The sequence below is a fragment of the Erpetoichthys calabaricus genome, chromosome 5, assembly GCF_900747795.2.
Source record: "Erpetoichthys calabaricus chromosome 5, fErpCal1.3, whole genome shotgun sequence".
Lineage (NCBI taxonomy): Eukaryota > Metazoa > Chordata > Cladistia > Polypteriformes > Polypteridae > Erpetoichthys > Erpetoichthys calabaricus.
In genome coordinates, this window is record NC_041398.2 from 249,468,827 (window position 1) to 249,490,781 (window position 21,955).

Genomic DNA, 21,955 nt, shown 5'->3' on the forward strand with positions numbered 1-21,955 from the left:
ACCGTCCACTACTCTGGCCTCCCAACTGGGCAAGGAGCTTTTTGTTGACTCCCACTGGGTTGCCACTCTATCCCTCTTGGTATGGCATGTCCAGCTCCTGGCTCTCTCCAGGAATATTCACTGCTCTGGCCTCCTGCCAATCCATGCCAATCCATTCCCACATTCACTACACCGTGTAGACTTGACCAAAGCAGCTCCCATCTTTGCTTGTTCCCAAAACTGAAGGCTTCACCCTCCTGTCCTGCAGTTGGAACTAAACAGCCACACACAGTCAGTACCTCCAGTTGGGCAGAATGCCTCCACTTGAACAATTCGTAATGAAGATTGACCACAGCGATTTCCTTGATGTAGAAATTCTCCACTGGGACGGTGAACTCAGCTTTTTCATTAGCCTGCAAGGTAATGGTCAGAGGAGGAAAGATGTCAGTAAGTCGTACAAATCACCCTGAGAGTCGAGTTTTTATAAATTTCTCTGATAGGAACATCAACTGAGAGAAGAAACCTCTGGAACTCAAAAAAACGTTCACTTGTGACGCGGCGACACGTTTAATGCTCTGCTCATGCTGTTTGTTACCGTTGTCCTCATTGGACTTTTATAGATACTTAATATTGTGACACGGAAAAAACTGAAGGAGATATTTATGAGAAAGGTCTGCTGAAGAATAAAACGGTCAGATTGCTTATACAGGGTGAACCAAAATGAAGTACCCCATTTCTCAAGGTCATTGGATTGGGGTGGTCCACATGCCTTGGTTGGGTGCACGCCATTGCTTTCACTGTCGAAGTGTTCTTCAAAAACGACAAATCCATCATCACTACGCAACACGCCTTCCGAACGCACTTCAGCATTCCTCCTAACGGTGACGTCCCAATTCTAAATTTAGACAGACGGGTGCAACATTGAACAGAACATCTCCTGGCCGTCCTCGGACTGTATGAACGCCTGAAAACATCCAAGCTGTAAGGGCATCCATTTTGCAGTCTCCTAGATATTCAACGAGCTTCTGCCTTAGGCATTTCCAACACATCTTTGATTTTGCACGAGGACCTTAATATCCATCCTCACAAAATGATGGCAGCGCAGGAACTCACTGAGAGAGACTGGGAGAGCCGTAGGGAGTTGTGCGCCAACACTCTGCAAACCGCCATCGTCGTGTGCAGCCACGAGGCACATCTCCATTTGAATGGTTGCGTAAATAAGCAAAACGTTCACTGAAATCAACCCTCGTGAACTTCATCAGAGACCCCCACACAGTTTGGTGCACCGTTGCAGAATTTGGAATTGTAGGCCCTTAGGAGGGGAGCAACGGTCACCGCCACTTCAGAACGTTACATTGAAATGCTAGAGAACTGGAAGAAACAGATGTGGTGGATGCCTGGAGCAACAGCTCATACGGCGCAGAGATCCATGCAAGATGTTTCTGGAGAAGCTGACCTCCCTGTATGGTGATGTCAGGTGGCCTTCACATTCGCCTGATCTCACTCCGTGCGATTTCTTATCTCAAGTCAAAGGTTTACACACACCGACCTCAAAACCTTGAAGCCCTCCAGGATGCTACTTGCCACAAAATCTGCGCTATTCCCCTTGAAATGGCTGAATGAGTCATGTGAGTTGTTCATAAATCGTCTCGAAGAGTGCATCACTAATGATGGCCGCCACCTTGAAGACATCATTTTTAAAAAACAGTGAAAAAAAATCTACTTCATATGCCCTTTCTTGTGTCGTAATGAAATTGATTATGTCTCGTAGCATTTTTGTAGAATAAACGTTTGAATCGTGGTACTTCTTTTTGGCTCACCCGGTATTCATTTTGCTCAAGTGTACCATGATGAGCTATAAAGGAATTTACCGGACCCTTAAGGCAATTTATCTAACTCACGTGCAGAGGCCATTAACATTGAAAGTGTCCTCTCTTGTGGACTAAACATTTATGACCCAAATACATTCACACATTCTTTCTGTATTGCAACAGTAATTTACTGTATAACTTGTACAAGCCTGTTTTGTTATCCAGGGGATTTATGGAGCTTTTAGTCTAAAATAGTCAGTTTATAATTTAACGTTAAAAAAATGGAGACACTAAGAGATGGTGTAGATACGAGTAGGACTAAAGCTTTTGGGCAGAGCTGTTTGTCACACATGTGCGTTTGGGAGACAGGCTCAAATAGATGCCATTTAGCCACTGAACCAGGGGTTGGCGCTGCCCTCCAACTCTTTCTCCTCTCTCCCTGCAGAATAACCAACGAATCCTCAACTTAAGCAACTCTTCTGGTTCCAGTCGTCAAGACCCCGCCTCCTCCTGATGCCATTTCCGGTTCCAGAGCACCATTCACCCATGACATCACGTCCTGCCACTGACTATACATATACAACCACCATTTTGTCATTTTTCTCAGTTCCGTTTTGAACTCAAGTCTGTAAAGACGTTATTACTTTTCAACTGCTCTACAGCATACGGGGGTGGTCCCCCAAACCTTTGATGGTGTTTGTGTCCTTATTTTACACATATGTGTAATGTCACACATCCTGGAGTCCCCATGTGCGATTTTAACATAAATGTGGCTTGTCTGAGGGACCGAAGGAGAAGGATGACGTCAGAGACTGAGACACATCAGAAAGAGACAGAGAGACCAATTCATCTGTATGTCGGAGAATGTAACTCAGGCCATTATAGCTATACGGCCGTAAACAGAAGGCCACCCAGGACGACCTCCAGCTTTGACATTGCCGATTATCAGTAAGTTTATCTAAGATTATATACAGTCATCCAAATGTGATTGGGAGACAACCTCAGGAATCATCCATCTATCCATTTTCCAACCCGCTGAATCCAAACACAGGGTTATGGGGGTCTGCTGGAGCCAATCCCAGCCAACACAGGGCGCAAGGCAGGAACTAATCCTGGGCAGGGCACCAACCCACCGCAGGACACACACACCCACACACCAAGCACACACCAGGGACAATTTTGAATCGCCAATCCACCTAACCTGCATGTCTTTGGACTGTGGGAGGAAACCAGAGCACCAGGAGGAAACCCACGCAGACACGGGGAGAACATGCAATCTCTACGCAGGGAGGACCCAGGAAGCAAACCCGGGTCTCCTAACTGTGAGGCAGCAGCGCTACCCACTGCGCCACCGTGCTGCCCTCAGGGCTCAGTTGATAGTAATTACCCTCTGAACCAGGGGTTGGCGCTGTCATCTAATGCCTCTCTTCTATCTCCGTTCTGCAGAAAGAATGATTGACAGATGGGCCTCCAGTGACATCACCTCCAGTATCAGATCTACTGAACCCGCCTCTTCTATGAGTGTCCTACTTAAACCGCCATCTTGGGAGAGTATAGGATGAGCCGTCTGAAGATGACTCGATTTTTTCAAATTATTTTCCCATCACGATATATAGGGATCACGTCACTGCCACAAACCTATATATATATACTTGATTTATAGTTATTGTGGAAGCCAGGGGTGCACCTGCCACCCCGAACCGACACAAACAGGCCGAGACACCAGTTCTATCCAATGATAGCCCCTTTATTTAGGGAAAGGTGTCCAGAGCAGTTTCCAAAGTACTGACACCCACAGTCACAAGTACTATAACACTGTCCCTTTCTTCCAGAGCCTTGCAGCCCCATTCCTTCTACACACCTCAAAAGCGAGCTTCATCCACCTCTGGCCCATCTTCTCTGCCTCTTTCCAGATGGTGCCATACTGTTTGATGTCTCAATTCCAGGTGTTTCTTGGTCTGAAGATTCCAGGTCAGAGTCTGCCGAGTAATGTTTTTTGAGGGTATGTTCAAAGCACCTCCACTTTCTCCTGAGTTGCATGCTTTTGGTCATTCTTCATGTTTCTTCAGTATACCATAGAACTTGCTTTGACATTAGAGTTGAAGATCCTCAGTTTTGTTGCTGTTCGTCCATATTTCTCTGGAGGACCAAATATTATTCAGTGATGCACTCTTGCCGTCCCCATTCTAGTGGTGACATCTCTGTCTGTACCTCCCTGTTTATCCACAAAGCTTCTCAAGTATGTAATGGAACCCTCATAAAAGTGTGACCTATGCTCCATGTGTTCTCAATGCTTTGATGGACTTCATTTCCCAGCTGCCCTGAAGGGTATGGCCCTCACTGGATGTCTACAACGGGTGCTGTGGGACAAGAAGGGCTGGCAGGAACTTTAAAAGAGGACCAGCTGAACAGAGAAGGAGCACCGCTGTTTGTTTGTCTTCGCTCTCACCGTTTGCCTGTGTGGATATTAATTACGTGGTGGTCCTGCATTACTGTTTTTATTGGATTCAAGTTTTGTCTCGCGCTGCCGTCTACTCCCACGCAACACAACACGAAACGCTTCAGAAACGGTAGGACAAACTTCATATTTTACATTTAATTTTAATTTAATATATTTATTCATCCCCGTGACCCTGTAGTTAGGATATAGCAGGTTGGATAATGGATGGATGTATATTTATTCATTCATTTATTTGTTTCATGTCTCTGTCCGTGAGAGAGTGCGGGTCGGGCCAAGGCTGGGTGCGTTCCTGGAATCCCCAGCAAAATAAATAAATAAATAAATCACTGTCCTATCGACGGTGTGAATCTGAGCGACACCGGACCACTACATGCTGTTGATCCCCATGGACTTGGTCTCCTTCTTGCTGATATTCAGGCCTATCTTGGCTGAAGTGGCTGTCAGGTGTTCTACGTGTTCCTAAATTTGGCTGTGATTGTGTGAGTGATCTCAGGAGTGGGTTTTCTTACATCTTACATCTTACCTCAACACCGCTATTGTCTCGTATGGAGTTTTTGTTTACTGTCGTCAAAGTAACACAATGTGTAACCATTAAGATAAGAGGGGCGGAATGGGTGACTGACCACCAAATGTCACACAGGTACCCTGAATGCTGGAATCATTTGCACTTTACAATCCTGGAAAGATTCAAGAAGGCAGGTGGAGACTCGTAGGATGTTCGGTAGACAGAACCTCGAAGAAGAGAAGGGGGGGGGGGGGGGGGGATCACAAAGAGAAGCAGGCCATGTGACTCTGGAAGAGCGAACACAACTTCAGAGTCCACGCAGGAAGAGCCACGGCTACGTTATGATGCATTCCCGTGACCGTAACAGTAAGAAGGTGGTCCTTCTGGAGGGGCTGCTGTGGGTCATTCTTTGTGAAATAGACAAATCAACACGGTTTGAATTCTCATTTAGTGTGTATGTCTAGATCTTTCCATCTCGGAGCTCATTACAGTATTATTCTTGATGTTGTTACGAAGTGGCATCAGTTTTGAGCGACATCCTACCTTATTATCAAGCGCCTCAGAATTACTCCTTGGGAATTGTACTAAAACAGTAAATGTCTATAAAGAAAGGAGAGGCACAAAACTAGAACAGCAATTCCTAAGGAAGAAATGGGTCAAGAAGAGTGAAACTGCCACAGTGTCAAGTAAGAGTCTCCTACGATCCTCTCAGGTAACCTCAGCCCTAAGGGCCGCAGCACCTGAGAGTCCCAATTCAAGATAAAGACCCGTGCCATCAGACTCAGAACACAACTGAGGGAACGGGACACAACAGAATGAGATCAGGAGATTCATTTTATGGGTTTCATTCATCCTACTTCAGTATTTCCATTGTTTCATAAACCTAGACAAGCAGGAAAGCTTTGACTTTAGGGTGGGCCCATCATCCCTTGCATTTAGAGAAGCTCAAGACTTTACATACCTTATATATCTGCTTCAAGGTCACAAGGGCGTCCTTTATGAAGTTGTCATAGTGTGACTTCAACGAAAATGAGATGACACTCTTGAACATCTGAATGTTCTTGTTCAGATAGGAGGCTTGGAGGACGGACCACCAACTCCCTGTAAAGAAAACAAAGCATCGATAAGGCTATGCATTCCAGCAGGATGGCACATAAAAGAGCTGCCCGTGGTGTGGGTGGCATCACCACCACCTGTTTCACGGTCTTCTACTTCCACAGTTTCTTAACGTTTACCTCCTCAAAAAATTTTTTGGCCAAGTCTAGTGGTCTGGTAAAATAATAAGTGTTATTGGAGTACACCCCATGATATTATTGTTTATTTATTTTTAACATACCTGAAGTCCAGTTGTCCTTTCCAGTTTGGTGGCCTTAGAATTTGCGTTTTTTTGCAGATGACGTGGTCCTGGTGGCTTCATCGGGCGGTGAAGTCTAACATGCATTGGGGCAGTTTGTGAGCGAGTGTGACGCGGCCGTGACCAGCACCTCCAAATCTGAGGCCGTGGTCCTCAATAAGAAAAAAGTGGACTGTCCTCTCTGAGTGGGAGGTGAGTAACAGCCACAAGTGAAGGACTTTAGGAGTCTTGGGGTCTTGTTTAGTGAGTGAAAAGGAAATTAGAAAGGTGAGATTACAGACAGATCAGGGCGGCGAGTACCAATATGCAGTCCCTACACCAATCCATAGTGATAAAGAAGGAGCTGAGCCAGAAGACAAAGCTCTTGAACTACCTTTTGATCTACGTCTCTATACTCACCTACAGTCATAAGCTTTGGGTGATGAATGAAAAGGCACAAGTGGCCGACATGAGCTTTCTCCACAGGGTGGCAAGGCTCTCTCTTAGAAATAGGATGAGGAGCACAGACATCCAGGAGAGGCTCAGAGTAGAGCCACTGACCCTTCACATCGAGAGGAGCCTACTGAGGTGGTTCAGGTATGTGACACGGATACCTTTCCAGTTTTTATGGGCACGACTAGCTGGGAGAAGATCCCGGGGAAGACCCTGGACTCTCTGGGAGGTTTATATAACCCAGATGCAGTGGAACGCCTTGGGTTCCCACAGAATGAGTTGGCAAGTGTGGCTGTGGAAAGGGACAAGTGGATGTCACCGCTAAGACTGTTGCCCCTGTGACTCGGTTCTGGATAAGTGGTGAAAAATGAATGAATGAACGTATGTGAACATGTCAAGATCTGATCTTCATTTAAACAGCATCTTTAAAAAAGGTGATGTAATTGAATCAAAACAAAATTAAAATTTGACTAATGTACATAACAATAATAATGAACAAATGTGCCATTTCTGTCTGTGAATAAAGTAAGTCCACTCTTGGCTCTCATAGCTGGCATTGCCTCCCTCAAGTTGGTGTTTCCTCTAACTGCCGACATTGACTGGCAGAAATTTTTTTTCCCACTCCTTGAAGCAGAATCCTTTCAGCTCTGTGATGTTTGAGGGGTGACCTGCTGGCACAACCTCTTTCAAATCTCCCCACCGTACCGTGATGGAATTCAGATGCGGGCTTTGAATTGGTTGTTCCAGAACCTTCCATTTCTTTCTTTTCAGCAATTCCTTGGTGGATTTACTGGTATGGTGGTCGTGTTACCACACCTACTTCCCAAGTGAGCTTCAATCTTTTGACAGATGGCCTCACGTTGTCCCCGATGGTACAATGAAGACCTCCTGGTGGATTCTGTGGTGGTGAGCTGCCCAGGATATGAAACGGCAAAGCAGCCCCAAACCAAAACATTTTTGCCACCATCCTTTAGAGTGGCTATCAGGTACTTCTGGTCAAATGATATCCGTGGTTTCCACCAAATGTGTCTTCTGCGAATGGAAGTTTTTTTTCATCTTCTTAAGAGAGTCAAGGCTGGGGGGCTGTCAGAGCCTGTTAAAGCTCATTGTGGCATTCCTGGTTTGAGTTTGGGCAATGAAAAAATAAATTGCATTGTATTGCATTGTAAATACAACAAAAAGATTACGGTGTGCATTCGATAAAAATATGAAAAACGTTGAAAACTGGCGAGTAGCAGAAACCTGAGGGAAGCCCAGAAGTTGGCACTTTTCTGAAGGGAGAGCCAAGAGAGAATTCTCAGTCTGCTCAATGGGGTCTGTAAAGTCACAGCAGACCTCGAGAAACCCGGAAATAAGCGATGGAGTCGAGCGACACAAGCACCACAGAAGTCAAATTTGATTGACGGTTATCCCGCCCCCTAGATACGCCCACAATGCCTCTGGTCTGCTGTAGTAACCGAGTGACAGGGCAGGGGCACGCTGGGCAGTTGCCAGGGGGCCCCATGCTAATCTGTGTATGTTGTGACTTGCTGAGTGGTTGTGTAGGTAGGGGTCTCAGTGCACTGCTATATAATGCTGTTAAGGCCGCCCTGCCAAGTGACACAAACATGCCATCTAATTGACTCTTCCTGAATCACAATTTTGGCCAAGAACAGAAGAAATACGTGTGTTTTGATGTTTTTTTTATGATGAATGACTTTGTTGTAATGAATTTTGAATATAAAATGGACTTTGCTGTAATGAGATTTTTGTCTTTAGCATTAGTTCTATAGGAAATTGGCCAGGACCAAAAAGAAATTCGTTAAAACGAGGACTTCATTAAAACAGAGTTCATGCTAATGGCATTTGACCAGTATACCAGTTTAGTCCCACAATGCCCTAGGGGTGTCTATAAAGTGAGTTTGGTGGCCCAGCCCTTTGTCCGCTGCCTATAATAGATGAGCTGACGGAAGTTCAGGGTGTTTTTTTCTCAGTTTTTTTTTCTTGTATAGCGCCTTTCACTTTACAAATGACATAACGAGGACACATAAAGACACAGGTTTGTTAAAACAGACAGCCCACAAAGTGCTTCCATGAGGTCCGATTATGTCAAGGCATAACGTGAGCTCCCACAGCTCTGCTGACGACACACAGCTGTATTTATCAATAGCGCCTGATGACCCCGAATCTCTTGTCTCACTGACCCCCAATGTCTTACTTGTGTTTCTGAATGGATGAGTAGTCATTTTCTCAAACTAAATAAGGAGAAAACAGAAATTTTAGTGATTGGAAAAAATGGATATAATGAGGGTATTAGAAATAAACCTGATACATCGTTAACATTATTCAAAGTTATTGTCTGTCTGTATCCCTGCATTGTTATCCAACAATGATGGATGGATTAAAAGCCAGAAGTCTGTATAACCATCAGCATCAAGTGACTCCGTGAGAACCCTAACTACAAAGAGGACTATTTCATTTATGTTAGGTAGAATGCCCAAAGGGGACTGGGCGGTCTCGTGGCCTGGAACCCCTACAGATTTTATTTTTTTCTCCAGCCTTCTGGAGTTTTTTTTTGTTTTTTCTGTCCACCCTGGCCATCGGACCTTACTCCTTTTTATGTTAACTAAGGTTGTCTTATTTTAATTTCTTATTTGTCTTTTATTCTTCTTTTCTTCATTATGTAAAGCACTTTGAGCTACTTTTTGTATGAAAATGTGCTATATAAATAAATGTTGTTGTTGTTGTTATCACTCTTTAATTTAATATTTTCTTTATCAGTATGCTGCTGCTGGAGTATGGGAATTTCCCATTGGCATTAATAAAGTATCTATCTATCTATCTATCTATCTATCTATCTATCTATCTATCTATCTATCTATCTATCTATCTATCTATCTATCTATCTATCTATCTATCTATCTATCTAATCTTGCCGACTACGCTATCTATCTATCTATCTATCTATCTATCTATCTATCTATCTATCTATCTATCTATCTATCTATCTATCTAATCTTGCCGACTACGCTATCTATCTATCTATCTATCTATCTATCTATCTATCTATCTATCTATCTATCTATCTATCTATCTATCTATCTATCTATCTATCTAATCTTGCCAACTACGCTATCTATCTATCTATCTATCTATCTATCTATCTATCTATCTATCTATCTATCTATCTATCTATCTATCTATCTATCTATCTATCTATCTATCTATCTATCTATCTATCTAATCCTGCTGACTATGCTATCTATCTATCTATCTATCTATCTATCTATCTATCTATCTATCTATCTATCTATCTATCTATCTATCTATCTATCTATCTATCTATCTATCTATCTATCTATCTAAAAGTCAAGATGGAGGTAAAGAATTTAGGGGTAACTATTGACTCTGATCTGAATTTTAAATCACATATTAATCAGGTTACTAGGACAGCATTTTTTCACTTATGAAATATAACAAAAGTTAGACCTCTTATAGCTTTTCAGGATGCTGATAAATGAGTTCACGCTTTTGTTTTCAGTTGGCTAGATTACCGCAACGCACTCCTCTCAGGACCACCCAAAAAAGACATCAATCAGTTACATCGAGTGCAGAATGGAGCCTTCAGAATCTTAACAAGAAAAAGAAAATCCGAGCAGATCACACCAGTCTTAGTGTCACTACACTGGTTACCGGTGCCATTTAGAACTGACTTTAAAATCCTGCTGATGGTTTACAAAGCCTTCAATAATCTGCTCCATCATATATCTCAGAATACCTGTCATCTTACACTCCAAATCATAACCTTAGATCTTCAAATGAGGGTCTGCTTAGAATTCCAAGACCTAAACTTGTACGAAGTGGTGAGGCGGCCTTCTGCTGTTAGGCACCTCAAATCTGGAATACGAGTTTACTGATGGAAATTTGCCAGGCTAATACGGTGGAGTACTTTAAAAAAAACTGCTAAAAACCCATGATGTTAAGATGGCGTCCTCAGAGCTTCATTTTAGTGTAACCCTGATATTCTGTATATGCATTTAATTATCAATATCATTCATGGTAGCTCCACAATCTGTACTCACCCCTACTTTCTCTGTTGTTCTTTTTCTGGTTTTCTGCGCCACCACCACCTGATCAAAGCACCGTAATGTCCCTCCATTGATGGATTGAAGGCCAGATGTCCACATGACCATCATCATCAAATTCTGGAGCCTGAATATCATGAGGACTGATTGAGGTCACTGATGTTAGGTAGAATGCCTAGAGGGGGCTGGGTGGTCTTGTGGCCTTGGAACCCCTGCAGATTTTGTTTTTATTTTTTGTTTTTTCTGTCCTCCCTGGCCATTGGACCTTACTGTTATTCTTTGCTAATTAGTATTACCTAATTTTATTTTTATATTTTGTCTTTTTTCTCTTTCTTCATCATTTGCATGAAAACGTGCTCTAGAAATAAATGTTGTTGTTGTTGTTTGAAACGAATTAACACGAATGGAACCCGGCAATGCCTGACCAGTAACATTATGATTAAGTCAACAGAGGAGAGGAAAACAAAAACAGTCAACAGCAAACCTCTGGGGAGGTCCGTGGTCAGTTACAGCAGACAAAGTCAGGCACAGTCAGAGTCCTAGAGACCTCGGCCAACTGGCCACCCTCCCATTCCTGGGTGAATTGTCAGGGAAGTAAGGGTCACGGCCACCTCATGTGACTGGCATGGCTGCTCATGAAGCAAAATCAGCCGTCCCTTCATTTCTGATTGAATGTGAAATGTGGACGTCACTCTGTCACTTACTGAGAGTCTTCATCGACGAGAGATTCATTCGGGCCAGGGATGCTGCTACATGAGAAACCAATTTTGTGACATTGCCTTCCTCGTGAAATAAGGAGCACTCAGGAAACAATAGGTAGACCTCAAGAGCCTCGGACATTTGAGACAACCCCTGGAGACCTGGAATCAGCTTATCGCATAGGGCTGAAGCCATCTGCAAGAGAAAAAGAACAACATTAGGGTCTGAAGGACAAAGATATTCCCCTCCAAGATGAGACATCCAACCTCTGAATGGGCCGCTTCTGTAATCAGAAATCTTAAAGCAGGTGAGAAAATGGATGGGTATGTGATAGAAGGCCAAAGGTGTATTGGTGTTATGATTTGAGTGGACTTTAATAACAAAGAGGGTATGATGCCCCCTAAAGGCCCCACAAGCCAGGGGAGGGCTTCCCAGCCTACCTCGAATTGGCATCAACCCAGGCAGTCTGACCTCCTGACTCCACAGGGAGGCTTTGGCCTACTCAGGCTCAAAATGAGGAGCTTACATCCACTGTTCAAAATATGTTATTAAATATCTCTTTAACATACTGAGTGCTAAATATGAGTTAACTCATAGCAGGCAATCTACAGGTAGACATCCATCACCTGGGAGTCATGTTGTGGGTAACAGACAGTGTAAGAAGATGGTGGGCATTAGAAATAAGAATTAAAAATCAGCATGTCATCACAGAGTGTAATTGTTCACTCCATTTAGTTTTTTTCTTTTAGGCCATATTTTGGTGTAGGCGGCAGGATTGTAGCCGCATACAGAGATGTCTGTTTGATGCTAGAAAAGGAGGGACCTGGCATGTTTCTCAGTGATTAATGTCTCTCCTCAACAAACCTTCAAATGGAAACTGCGACATTCAATTGCAACAAATCATTCAAGATCTAACTTGCTAGACCCAATCCAGTTATCGCACAGCGGGTTGTGCACAATAAATTTTCTGTTTCATGCACCAGAACACTAAGCAGAAATCAAGAAAGAAAGTCTGGGAACCAGAAAGAAAACTGAAAGGAACGATAACTGACGAGCAGCATTGTTATCCAACTCTGTGGATAATCACTCAAAGTGATTTGAAAAACGCAAAGGACGATGACATCACATGTCACACACCCTCAAGGGTTTGTGGGTCATTTGTCATATCAATGGCTGATGCGACTTTGACAAAGTAACAATGCTTAAAAATTAAAACAAAACAGAGAGGGGGGAGAGATGTTAAAAATGTTCAGCTTTTCCCAAATGAGGTTATGAAAAAACTAACATCACAATTAGAATTCTCGGGTAAGAAACCCCCAGAATAGATGTAGAGATTGTTTAAATGATTTCCTGGACTTGTCACAAAAAATTAATAAGAAACTCAGATCACAACAGCATCAGGAACAAATCAACATCCCTTCAAGAGAGGCCTACTGAGTCACTAAGCTGATTAAGAAGGTGGGCTGAGTTACGGGACGCACTGTGGACCTGCCAGAGGTAGCAGTGGAGCAGAGAATGGAGAGAAACCTGAGTGCCAGTGTGAACAACGCTGCACATCCTCTCTGTGACTTCAGGGGCAGAAACAGCACTGAGCTCCTTCACACCAATGGCAATACGTCTTTAAAATGCCTCACCGTCACTGCTCTCTAACCTGGAACCAGGGCAGAAGCTTTCGTATACGTTTAATTCTCCTAAGTGTTTGTGGGGGGGTTTGATGATGTTGTTTACTATAATGAGTCTACAATTCTGTGAACACAAACGTTACCCTTGGGACAAGTAAAGATTGATCTATCTATCTATCATATAGTGCCTTTCATATCTATCTATCTATCTATATTATAGTGCCTTTCATATCTATCTATTGTGACAGTTTGAGGTCGCTGTCGTCCTCTTGAACCCTCGGACAATATGCCAAACACCAGGTAAAAGTCCAAATATTATTTTTATTTGAACAATAACGTGCACAAAGCACCCTCCACTCCACAATACTCATAAATTACTCAATACACTAATCAATACAATAATCAATCCTCCACACTCCCAGACACTTCGCCACCCTTCCTCCCAGCTCAGCTCACTGTACTGGTTTCCTAGAGTCCTTTATATAGTCCATGACCCAGAAGTGTTTCTCTCTTCTGTCCATGTGATCATGAACACTTCCGGGTCGGATAAAAAGCTCCTTTCTTCAACCTGGAAGCACGTCGTTTCTTCTTGTCATATGATCATGATGCACTTCCGGGGTATAGGGCACGTAAGAGTCCGACAGCCCCCTTACAACGACTCCTGGTGGTCCCCATGGTACCCAGCAGGGTTGTGCATATAAACTACAAAGTCCATGAGGCCCTGCTGGAATTCGGGGAACGTCCATGTTGTTGTGAGAGCTCCACCTGGTGGCCTGGGGGTGAGGACCGTAATATTTAGCCGGCCACCAACCACACTATCTATCTATCTATCTATCTATCTATCTATCTATCTATCTATCTATCTATCTATCTATCTATCTATCTATCTATCTATCTATCTATCTATCTATCTATCTATCATATAGTGCCTTTCATATCTATCTATCTATCTATCTATCTATCTATCTATCTATCTATCTATCTATCTATCTATCTATCTATCTATCTATCTATCTATCTATCATATAGTGCCTTTCATATCTATCTATCTATTATAGTGCCTTTCATATCTATCTATCTATCTATCTATCTATCTATCTATCTATCTATCTATCTATTTATTATAGTGCCTTTCATATCTATCTATCTATCTATCTATCTATCTATCTATCTATCTATCTATCTATCTATCTATCTATCTATCTATCTATCTATCTATCTATCTATCTATCTATCTATCTATCTATCTATCTATCATGATAAAAGTTTGCTCTAGTTAACAAACTCAAGGGTTATACATGTATAAATAATACGCCGTTTCACATCTGAGCTGCCACCACCTATTCGACACACACACACATGGCGGCTCACCTGCTTGTCTTTGCTCCACTACACCCTTTCTCTTCTGCCTCGACAGCTTTGGGTCACTCACCTGTTGGACAATCCAGTCCTTCCTCTGAAGTTGCGTGAAGGTCTTCCTGGCACGCTTAAGATCAACGTTGTAAGAGTTGTCCCCCTGCTCTGAAAGTGACCTTTGTCTAAAAGCGGAACAAACCACAAGCTTCTTGTCACACTTCATTTATTTGCACTGAAATGTACAAACATCTCTTGACATACATATAGGATTTGTACCAGAAGCCACTTGATGCCATCCAGAACCTGAGTAATCTGGCACCAGAGATGTTTGTTATTGTGAGCTCGGATAAGGAAGTAATGTCTAAGCCGACCTTTGAACCCATTACATTGTTATTTAAAGTTCATGACCTCAGAGGACAAGCCCCTAATAACGCGGGCACACCCTTATGATGGGCAGTGACAACACAGAAAACAAAATGGTGGCTGAACCACATCTAAATAGAAATGAAAACTTAAAGAAACTAACTAAACAAAAAGACATGTCAGGATCATAATCTGCAATGCCAAAAACACCCAAACCAAGTGTCAGATCACTGAAATGGGTCCAGAAAGGACTAAAAAAAGAAAAGAAACCATTTCATAGCAGAGCTGTCATGAGAAGAAGTCTTCATGAAAGCAGAATGAGTGAGAGGCCTCCATAAATAATCCAGGAAACAGGCCAGCAGCTCCACTAAACTGCACAGATGAGGCTCATCTTAACTCAGTCAGGCCCCAAAAACTACCTGGTGGCTTCAGTCAGGGCAGTTCATATATAAAAAAGTCCCACAAGAGGAAGGATAACCATCAACCCCTGGCATGTGAACAAAAAAGGCAAAAAAAGGACTTATATAAATCAAAGATTGGCACAAATAGCAAATTAGGCACAAAAGAGCAGAGAAAAAAGGCAAAAGAGGTTGCCTGATAAGTAACCAAGTTCCAAAACACTGAAGAAATCAGAATTCAACAAAAATGGACAAGAATTTCACAAAAAACAGAATATCTCAACAGAAATAGCAATACTCATCAAACTCCACAGTGAATGGATGATCTCCTGCTCCTGAGCCTTCTCAGCGTACTTAAATAGCCAAAGGGAGGGCTCAGGTGCAGTGATGTCAGGGTGGCCCCGCCTCCAGGGGCTCCACCCACAAAGAACAAGGAACAGAAGTAAACTTAAAAACACACATCATAATGAGCCAACAATATGCAAAGCTGACAGAAATAACATAAAGACAAGGAAAGGTAATAATACATAAATGATAAAACACATCAACATACGTCAATACATAACAAGAGTGAGTTCTTGACACTGATGGCCACTAAGAGTTCTTTTGACTTCGGCCTAAAGTTGCTACTTTCAAGCACACAAAAGTGGTGATGTTTAGTGTTAAATCTGTAAATGATGAGGTGCTGGAGCTCATTGTGATTGCAGAATGGGGCGCGTCGACTGCGGCAAATCAGGCACCAGAGTGCAGTATGGCGAACGATGAATGACATTACTGTCCTCATAAATGCATGAAGTGAGTCGTGTTGACCTGGGCACTCACACACATAAAGGAGCATTTCACGTGGATGCACTTCTCATCACATGTCCATACCATCTGAACCTCCATTTCTGTACTTTCTCAGATATCTTTCCTACCGTTGCTGTCCCTCTGATGGTCTCATTTCTTCTTCTGTTGTTTTTGCAACTCCACACATCCATCTCAACATTCTTGTTTCTACCATATCCAACGTCTTCTCCTGCTGGGCTCCCTTTACTGCCCACCATGTCTCAGCTCCATGCATCATTGCTGATCTTACTTCCATCTTAAAAACCTGACCTTTCACCTTTGCCTTAATTCTCCAATCCCACAAACCACCATTTGTTCCATCCACACTGCACTTTGTGGCTTATCTCATCATCTGATTCTTCATCTTGAGCTACCTCCGATGTGAGATATTAAAACGTCTCCACTCTTTTTAGATGCTCTCCCTGCAGGCACACTTCTGAATTATGATCATCATTAAACTTCAGATCTTCTGTCTTCCTCTTCCCATTTATCTTTAATCCTGGATCTTCCAAAGCCCTTCTCTTTTCTTCCAATCTCATCCTTAGCCCACTTCTCCACTGTCTCTCCTCATCACATGTCCATACCATTTCAACCGACTTTCCATTCTTTCCTTAGATTACTCTCCCACTTTTGTTGTCCGTCTGATTGTCTCATTTCTTCTTGTGTTGCTTTTTGTAACTCCACGCTTCCATCTCAACATTTTCATTTCTGCCATTTCCTACATCTTCTGCTGTTCCCACCATGTCTCAGCTCCATATATCTTTGCTGACCTTACTACTAAATCTTATGTACCTTTAACCTTCACCTTAATTGTTCTATCTCACAACACTCCTGATATCTTCATCCAGTTGTTCTGTGCACACTGCACTCTGTGGATGATCTCAACATCTGATTCTCCATCTTGGGCTACCACCGTTCCTAGATATTTAAATGCATCTGTTACGGTGTTCAAAAATCTGTAAATTTTGCTCTATACTTTCATTATATTTTGTTCAAGACAAAACAACAGATGAACTTAAACACAGGGCACTAGCATGGACAGTTAACGTCAAAGGCACCCAGTTTTCCTAAATTGTACCAATCACAAGACCTTCTGTTTGAGCTGAGCAGGAATTCAGGAGATGCCTCAAGCTGTTTCGTCCATTTTATCGCCTGAGAAAGTACGGGCATCTGGGACAACAAGTTGCTCAATGGGTTTACAGCCTGGGAAAAAGAAGACATGCCAGTAGATACTAAGCAACATCACAAAGTTTTATTGTTTGGGTAAACAGACGAGTGAATTCATTCATCACATTGCCAGCCAGCCAATCAGAATATGTAGAAATCAGGTGTTGCCAATCCCCCCAGTAGAATGTTATAATAAATATGCCTCGTCTGAAGAGGGCGCCGGCAACATGCGGTTGTTTCCATCTGAAAAGCATCTACTGAACAACAACGAGTGCTCGATAACAACCTGCATGTGACATTCATCCTTGACATCTTTATTTTTTCTTAAGCTTTTTCTAAGGACTATATATATCTGGACTTTGCTATCCACATTTTCTTTTATGCTTTTCTCTACTGGTATTGTTATTCATGTAGTAAATCCCATGCTGCTTTTCTAACTTTCGATACTTGTCTTCATGTTTAGATTGATTGAAGTAATAAGGTACATTTCTTTGAGCACCAAGCACAGTGCGGAAATGCCATATGATCCAATCTGCAAGGTTTATTGAGCTGCGGATGAAGAGCTCTGTTCAGACTTTGAAAAAGGTGAATTTAATTAAATGTTCACATACCTGCTTTTTAAGAAACTTGCCACCAGACAGGAGCTGGATGAGAAGATGAGGCTGATCTCACTGATGGACAAGCAAAAAGAAAAAGAAACGGAATGAGTATTCTGAGGGACCTTCATTAAAACGAGAAATCCTGTAAAGGAATGAGACTCAGATTCAATAAATCGGAAGCTTGGCTTCGGCAGCTCACCTTAAAGTATTGACTGATTTATTTCCCTGGGTCCACTTTCTCTGGGACAGGACCGCGGCAGGAACAGGACCCCCGCTAGTGTGTCATGTAGATGATATTCAGCTTCGCTCATAACAGCCCTTAGCTTTGTCGTACTTATTTCTCCACCAAAACCACCGGCTGGTCCAGGAGACCCCCTAACTGAGCCTGCCCTCTCAAATCTTGTAGCTGGTCAGTTCGGTGGCCCTCTCTTTTGAAGTGATGTTACTGACCCAGCACACCACAACAGAGGAAAAGACATTGAAGGGGCGGTCAGTGTGTGTTACCCACACACCCATTAGAGACCAGTTATGATCCACCAGTAAGGAAGGACACAACAGTCACCAGAAGAACATGAAGTTGTTGAAGATACCCCAACAGCGGATTGGGCTGCTCATGCCTACCATCAGCCCAGCTGGCAAAGCAAACAGTAATGGAAGGGCAGGTTACCCGCCAGTCCATTTAATTCATCATCTCTCTTCATCAAGTGGTCACTCCATTTCAACCTAATTTCCAGTATTTCCTTAGATGTCTATCTATCTATCTATCTATCTATCTATCTATCTATCTATCTATCTATCTATCTATCTATCTATCTATCTATCTATCTATCTATCTATCTATCTATCTATCTATCTAATCTATCTATCTATCTATCTATCTATCTATCTATCTATCTATTATATAGCGCCTTTCACATATCTATCTATCTATTATATAGTGCCTTTCACATATCTATCTATCTATCTATTATATAGTGCCTTTCACATATCTATCTATCTACTGTATCTATCTATCTATTATATAGTGCCTTTCACATATCTATCTATCTATTATATAGTGCCTTTCACATATCTATCTATCTATCTATTATATAGTGCCTTTCATATATCTATCTATCTATCTATTATATAGTGCCTATCACATATCTATCTATCTATCTATTATATAGTGCCTTTCACATATCTATCTATCTATTATATAGTGCCTATCACATATCTATCTATCTATCTATTATATAGTGCCTTTCACATATCTATCTATCTATCTATCTATCTATCTATCTATCTATCTATCTATCTATCTATCTATCTATCTATCTATCTATCTATCTATCTATCTATCTATTATATAGTGCCTTTCACATATCTATCTATCTATCTATCTATCTATCTATCTATCTATCTATCTATCTATCTATCTATCTATCTATCTATCTATCTATCTATCTATCTATCTATCTATCTATTATATAGTGCCTTTCATCTATCTATCTATTATATAGTGCCTTTCACATATCTATCTATCTATCTATCTATCTATCTATCTATCTATCTATCTATCTATCTATCTATCTATCTATCTATTATATAGTGCCTTTCACATATGTTGTGATGTGAGATTTTACATATAACTTGATGAATATTTTGTACTGTATATCTTTATTTGTAATTTAGACAAAGCAGTGTAATTTAGTGTCTCTCCCCCACCCCCCACCCCCCCTTTAGGAATGGGTCTGTTTGAATTTTACAACAGGATTTGGGGGATGTGTGTTTTAAACCAGTTTGGCAAGTGTTTCTTTGCTAAAGTCATTTCTACCCCCGCAAATGGGCTAAGGTGTACTTTAACATATGGTTTGGGGGTGGCAGGTGTTAAGATGTTCTATTTCCCCCATTGGTCTGAGGTATGGCTGTTTGGTCAGAAGCCTTTAAGTACCATGATGTGCTATTGGCTCTCGGGATTGGACAGAACATCTATAAATGTATGTGTTTAACCTCAGTATCTCTCTCTTACCAACCAACATATGATGAAGAAGCATCTTTCTTGCTAACCTGAAGAGAACACAATGAACAGCACAGCTCAGCAGCCATTTTGAACAGACATGTGGCTGAAAGCTGAGCATCAATGATGCCTTAACTAGAGACATTTAAGTAACCAGAAGACTGTGTGCCACCTGAACTACATATCATTTAATCAGGTTGTATGGTTGCCCATATTCAAATGTACTTTGCATTTTGTTATTATTTATGAATATTATCAATAATATTAATACATTGTTTAAACTGTAACTTAACTTCTGCTTGTCTTTTACTATTTCTAATTGCCTAAGGTTATAGATATAGAAGGGAAGGTGGGGATAAGTTATATACAATAATACCTTATAAACAGTGGTAAGTCTGTGAGATTAGGCATTCTAAGGCTACATATTAATAATACAATAGGGGAAAGTAGAGCAATATATTACTCTACCAAGACAAAACAACATATCTATCTGTCTATTATATAGTGCCTTTCACATATCTATCTATCTATCTATTATATAGTGCCTTTCACATCTATCTATCTATCTATCTATCTATCTATCTATCTATCTATCTATCTATCTATCTATCTATCTATCTATCTATCTATCTATCTATCTATCTATCTATCTATTTATCTATTATATAGTGCTTTTCACATATCTATCTATCTATCTATCTATCTATCTATCTATCTATCTATCTATCTATCTATCTATCTATCTATCTATCTATCTATCTATCTATCTATCTATCTATTATATAGTGCCTTTCACATATCTATCTGTCTATTATATAGTGCCTTTCACATATCTATCTATCTATCTATCTATCTATCTATCTATCTATCTATCTATCTATCTATCTATCTATCTATCTATCTATCTATCTATCTATTATATAGTGCCTTTCACATCTATCTATCTATCTATCTATCTATCTATCTATCTATCTATCTATCTATCTATCTATCTATCTATCTATCTATCTATCTATCTATCTATCTATCTATTATATAGTGCCTTTCACATATCTATCTGTCTATTATATAGTGCCTTTCACATATCTATCTATCTATCTATCTATCTGTCTATTATATAGTGCCTATCACATATCTATCTATCTATCTATCTATCTATCTATCTATCTATCTATCTATCTATCTATCTATCTATCTATCTATCTATCTATCTATCTATCTATCTATTATATAGTGCTTTTCACATATCTATCTATCATATAGTGCCTTTCACATCTATCTATCTATCTGTCTATTTATTATGGCAGCTGTGATAAAATACTTGGACAGCAAGCGCATACCTTTTGGCTTCTTTCCATTCTTCACTTCCAGATGTCACTGCCATCCACTTCTGTAGTTTTGTCTCATTAATCCTCATCACCTGCTTTATTCCATGATGACCCTAAGAGACATTTTTATATAAAAACAAGCTGTAAGGTTAACAGGGTAACAGTTGACAAAAGGCACGATGAAACACTCATAGGACAACACAAAACCTGAGAGCAAAGACCCCAGAAGTTGCCACAGACATCATTTTATGGCATATTAGAGATGCAGGCGTGTGTTCTGTTAGTTTACTGACTCAGGGTTTGACAGGAATTTTTTTAATGTAGGGGATTGGAAGACGCACATAGTCAAAAGGCAAGCTGAGGTCAGAGGCGAAGTCAGTCCTACCTTTCAAACCACTTTATTGTAATGTGATCAAAAAAACAGTAGTCAGAAACAAGTGGAAGAAATAAAAAAGGGAAGTCAAAAGGAACAAAGACACAAGTTGTATACGTACACCTCAGATACTTTTGGTGATATATGGAGTGGCCTCTAAACCGGTGCTCCAATGACATCACAGGCAGCACACAAGCCATGGAATTATGGGAGAATGTTCTGAGAAAGGGGGGTTCTAACTCCCCCACAACAGCAGTGCCATAGGAAACTAAGATGGTGTTGCAGGATAACAGGAAAAAACTTGAAATTTTTCAGTTTACACTAAAAAGAAAAAATAATTATAAAATTGTGATCATTGAAATGGTTAGATCATTGCATAGATTGTATAAATCCATCCTGGAAATACCAAAAAAAAAATTAATAAAGATAAAGATCTCAAAAGGCAGGTGTCATGAAATGGAATGTCCTGCCGTCCACTTCAGCTGAAGCTGGCAAAACAACTACAAACATCAACAGAGTGTATCAAAAGCCACCAAAGAGGAGGGATAACTGTAAACCCATGGCTTGTAGTTAAATTGAAAACAAAGGATCTTTAGAAATAAAAACAGCAAAATGCA

General features: G+C 41.1%; 1 protein-coding gene across 1 annotated transcript in view; it reads right to left on the minus strand.

The window, feature by feature from the left end:
* LOC114652383 (probable E3 ubiquitin-protein ligase HERC4) overlaps positions 1-21,955 on the minus strand; it is a 101,511-nt gene that overhangs the window by 36,705 nt on the left and 42,851 nt on the right. The window contains exons 9-14 of the mRNA XM_028802755.2: positions 20,978-21,078; positions 17,651-17,710; positions 14,360-14,465; positions 11,311-11,500; positions 5,718-5,857; positions 279-392 (exon numbers count right to left, since the gene is read on the minus strand). Of these exons, the coding sequence (XP_028658588.2) occupies positions 279-392; positions 5,718-5,857; positions 11,311-11,500; positions 14,360-14,465; positions 17,651-17,710; positions 20,978-21,078 (711 nt within the window). The remainder of the gene's footprint in view (positions 1-278; positions 393-5,717; positions 5,858-11,310; positions 11,501-14,359; positions 14,466-17,650; positions 17,711-20,977; positions 21,079-21,955) is intronic.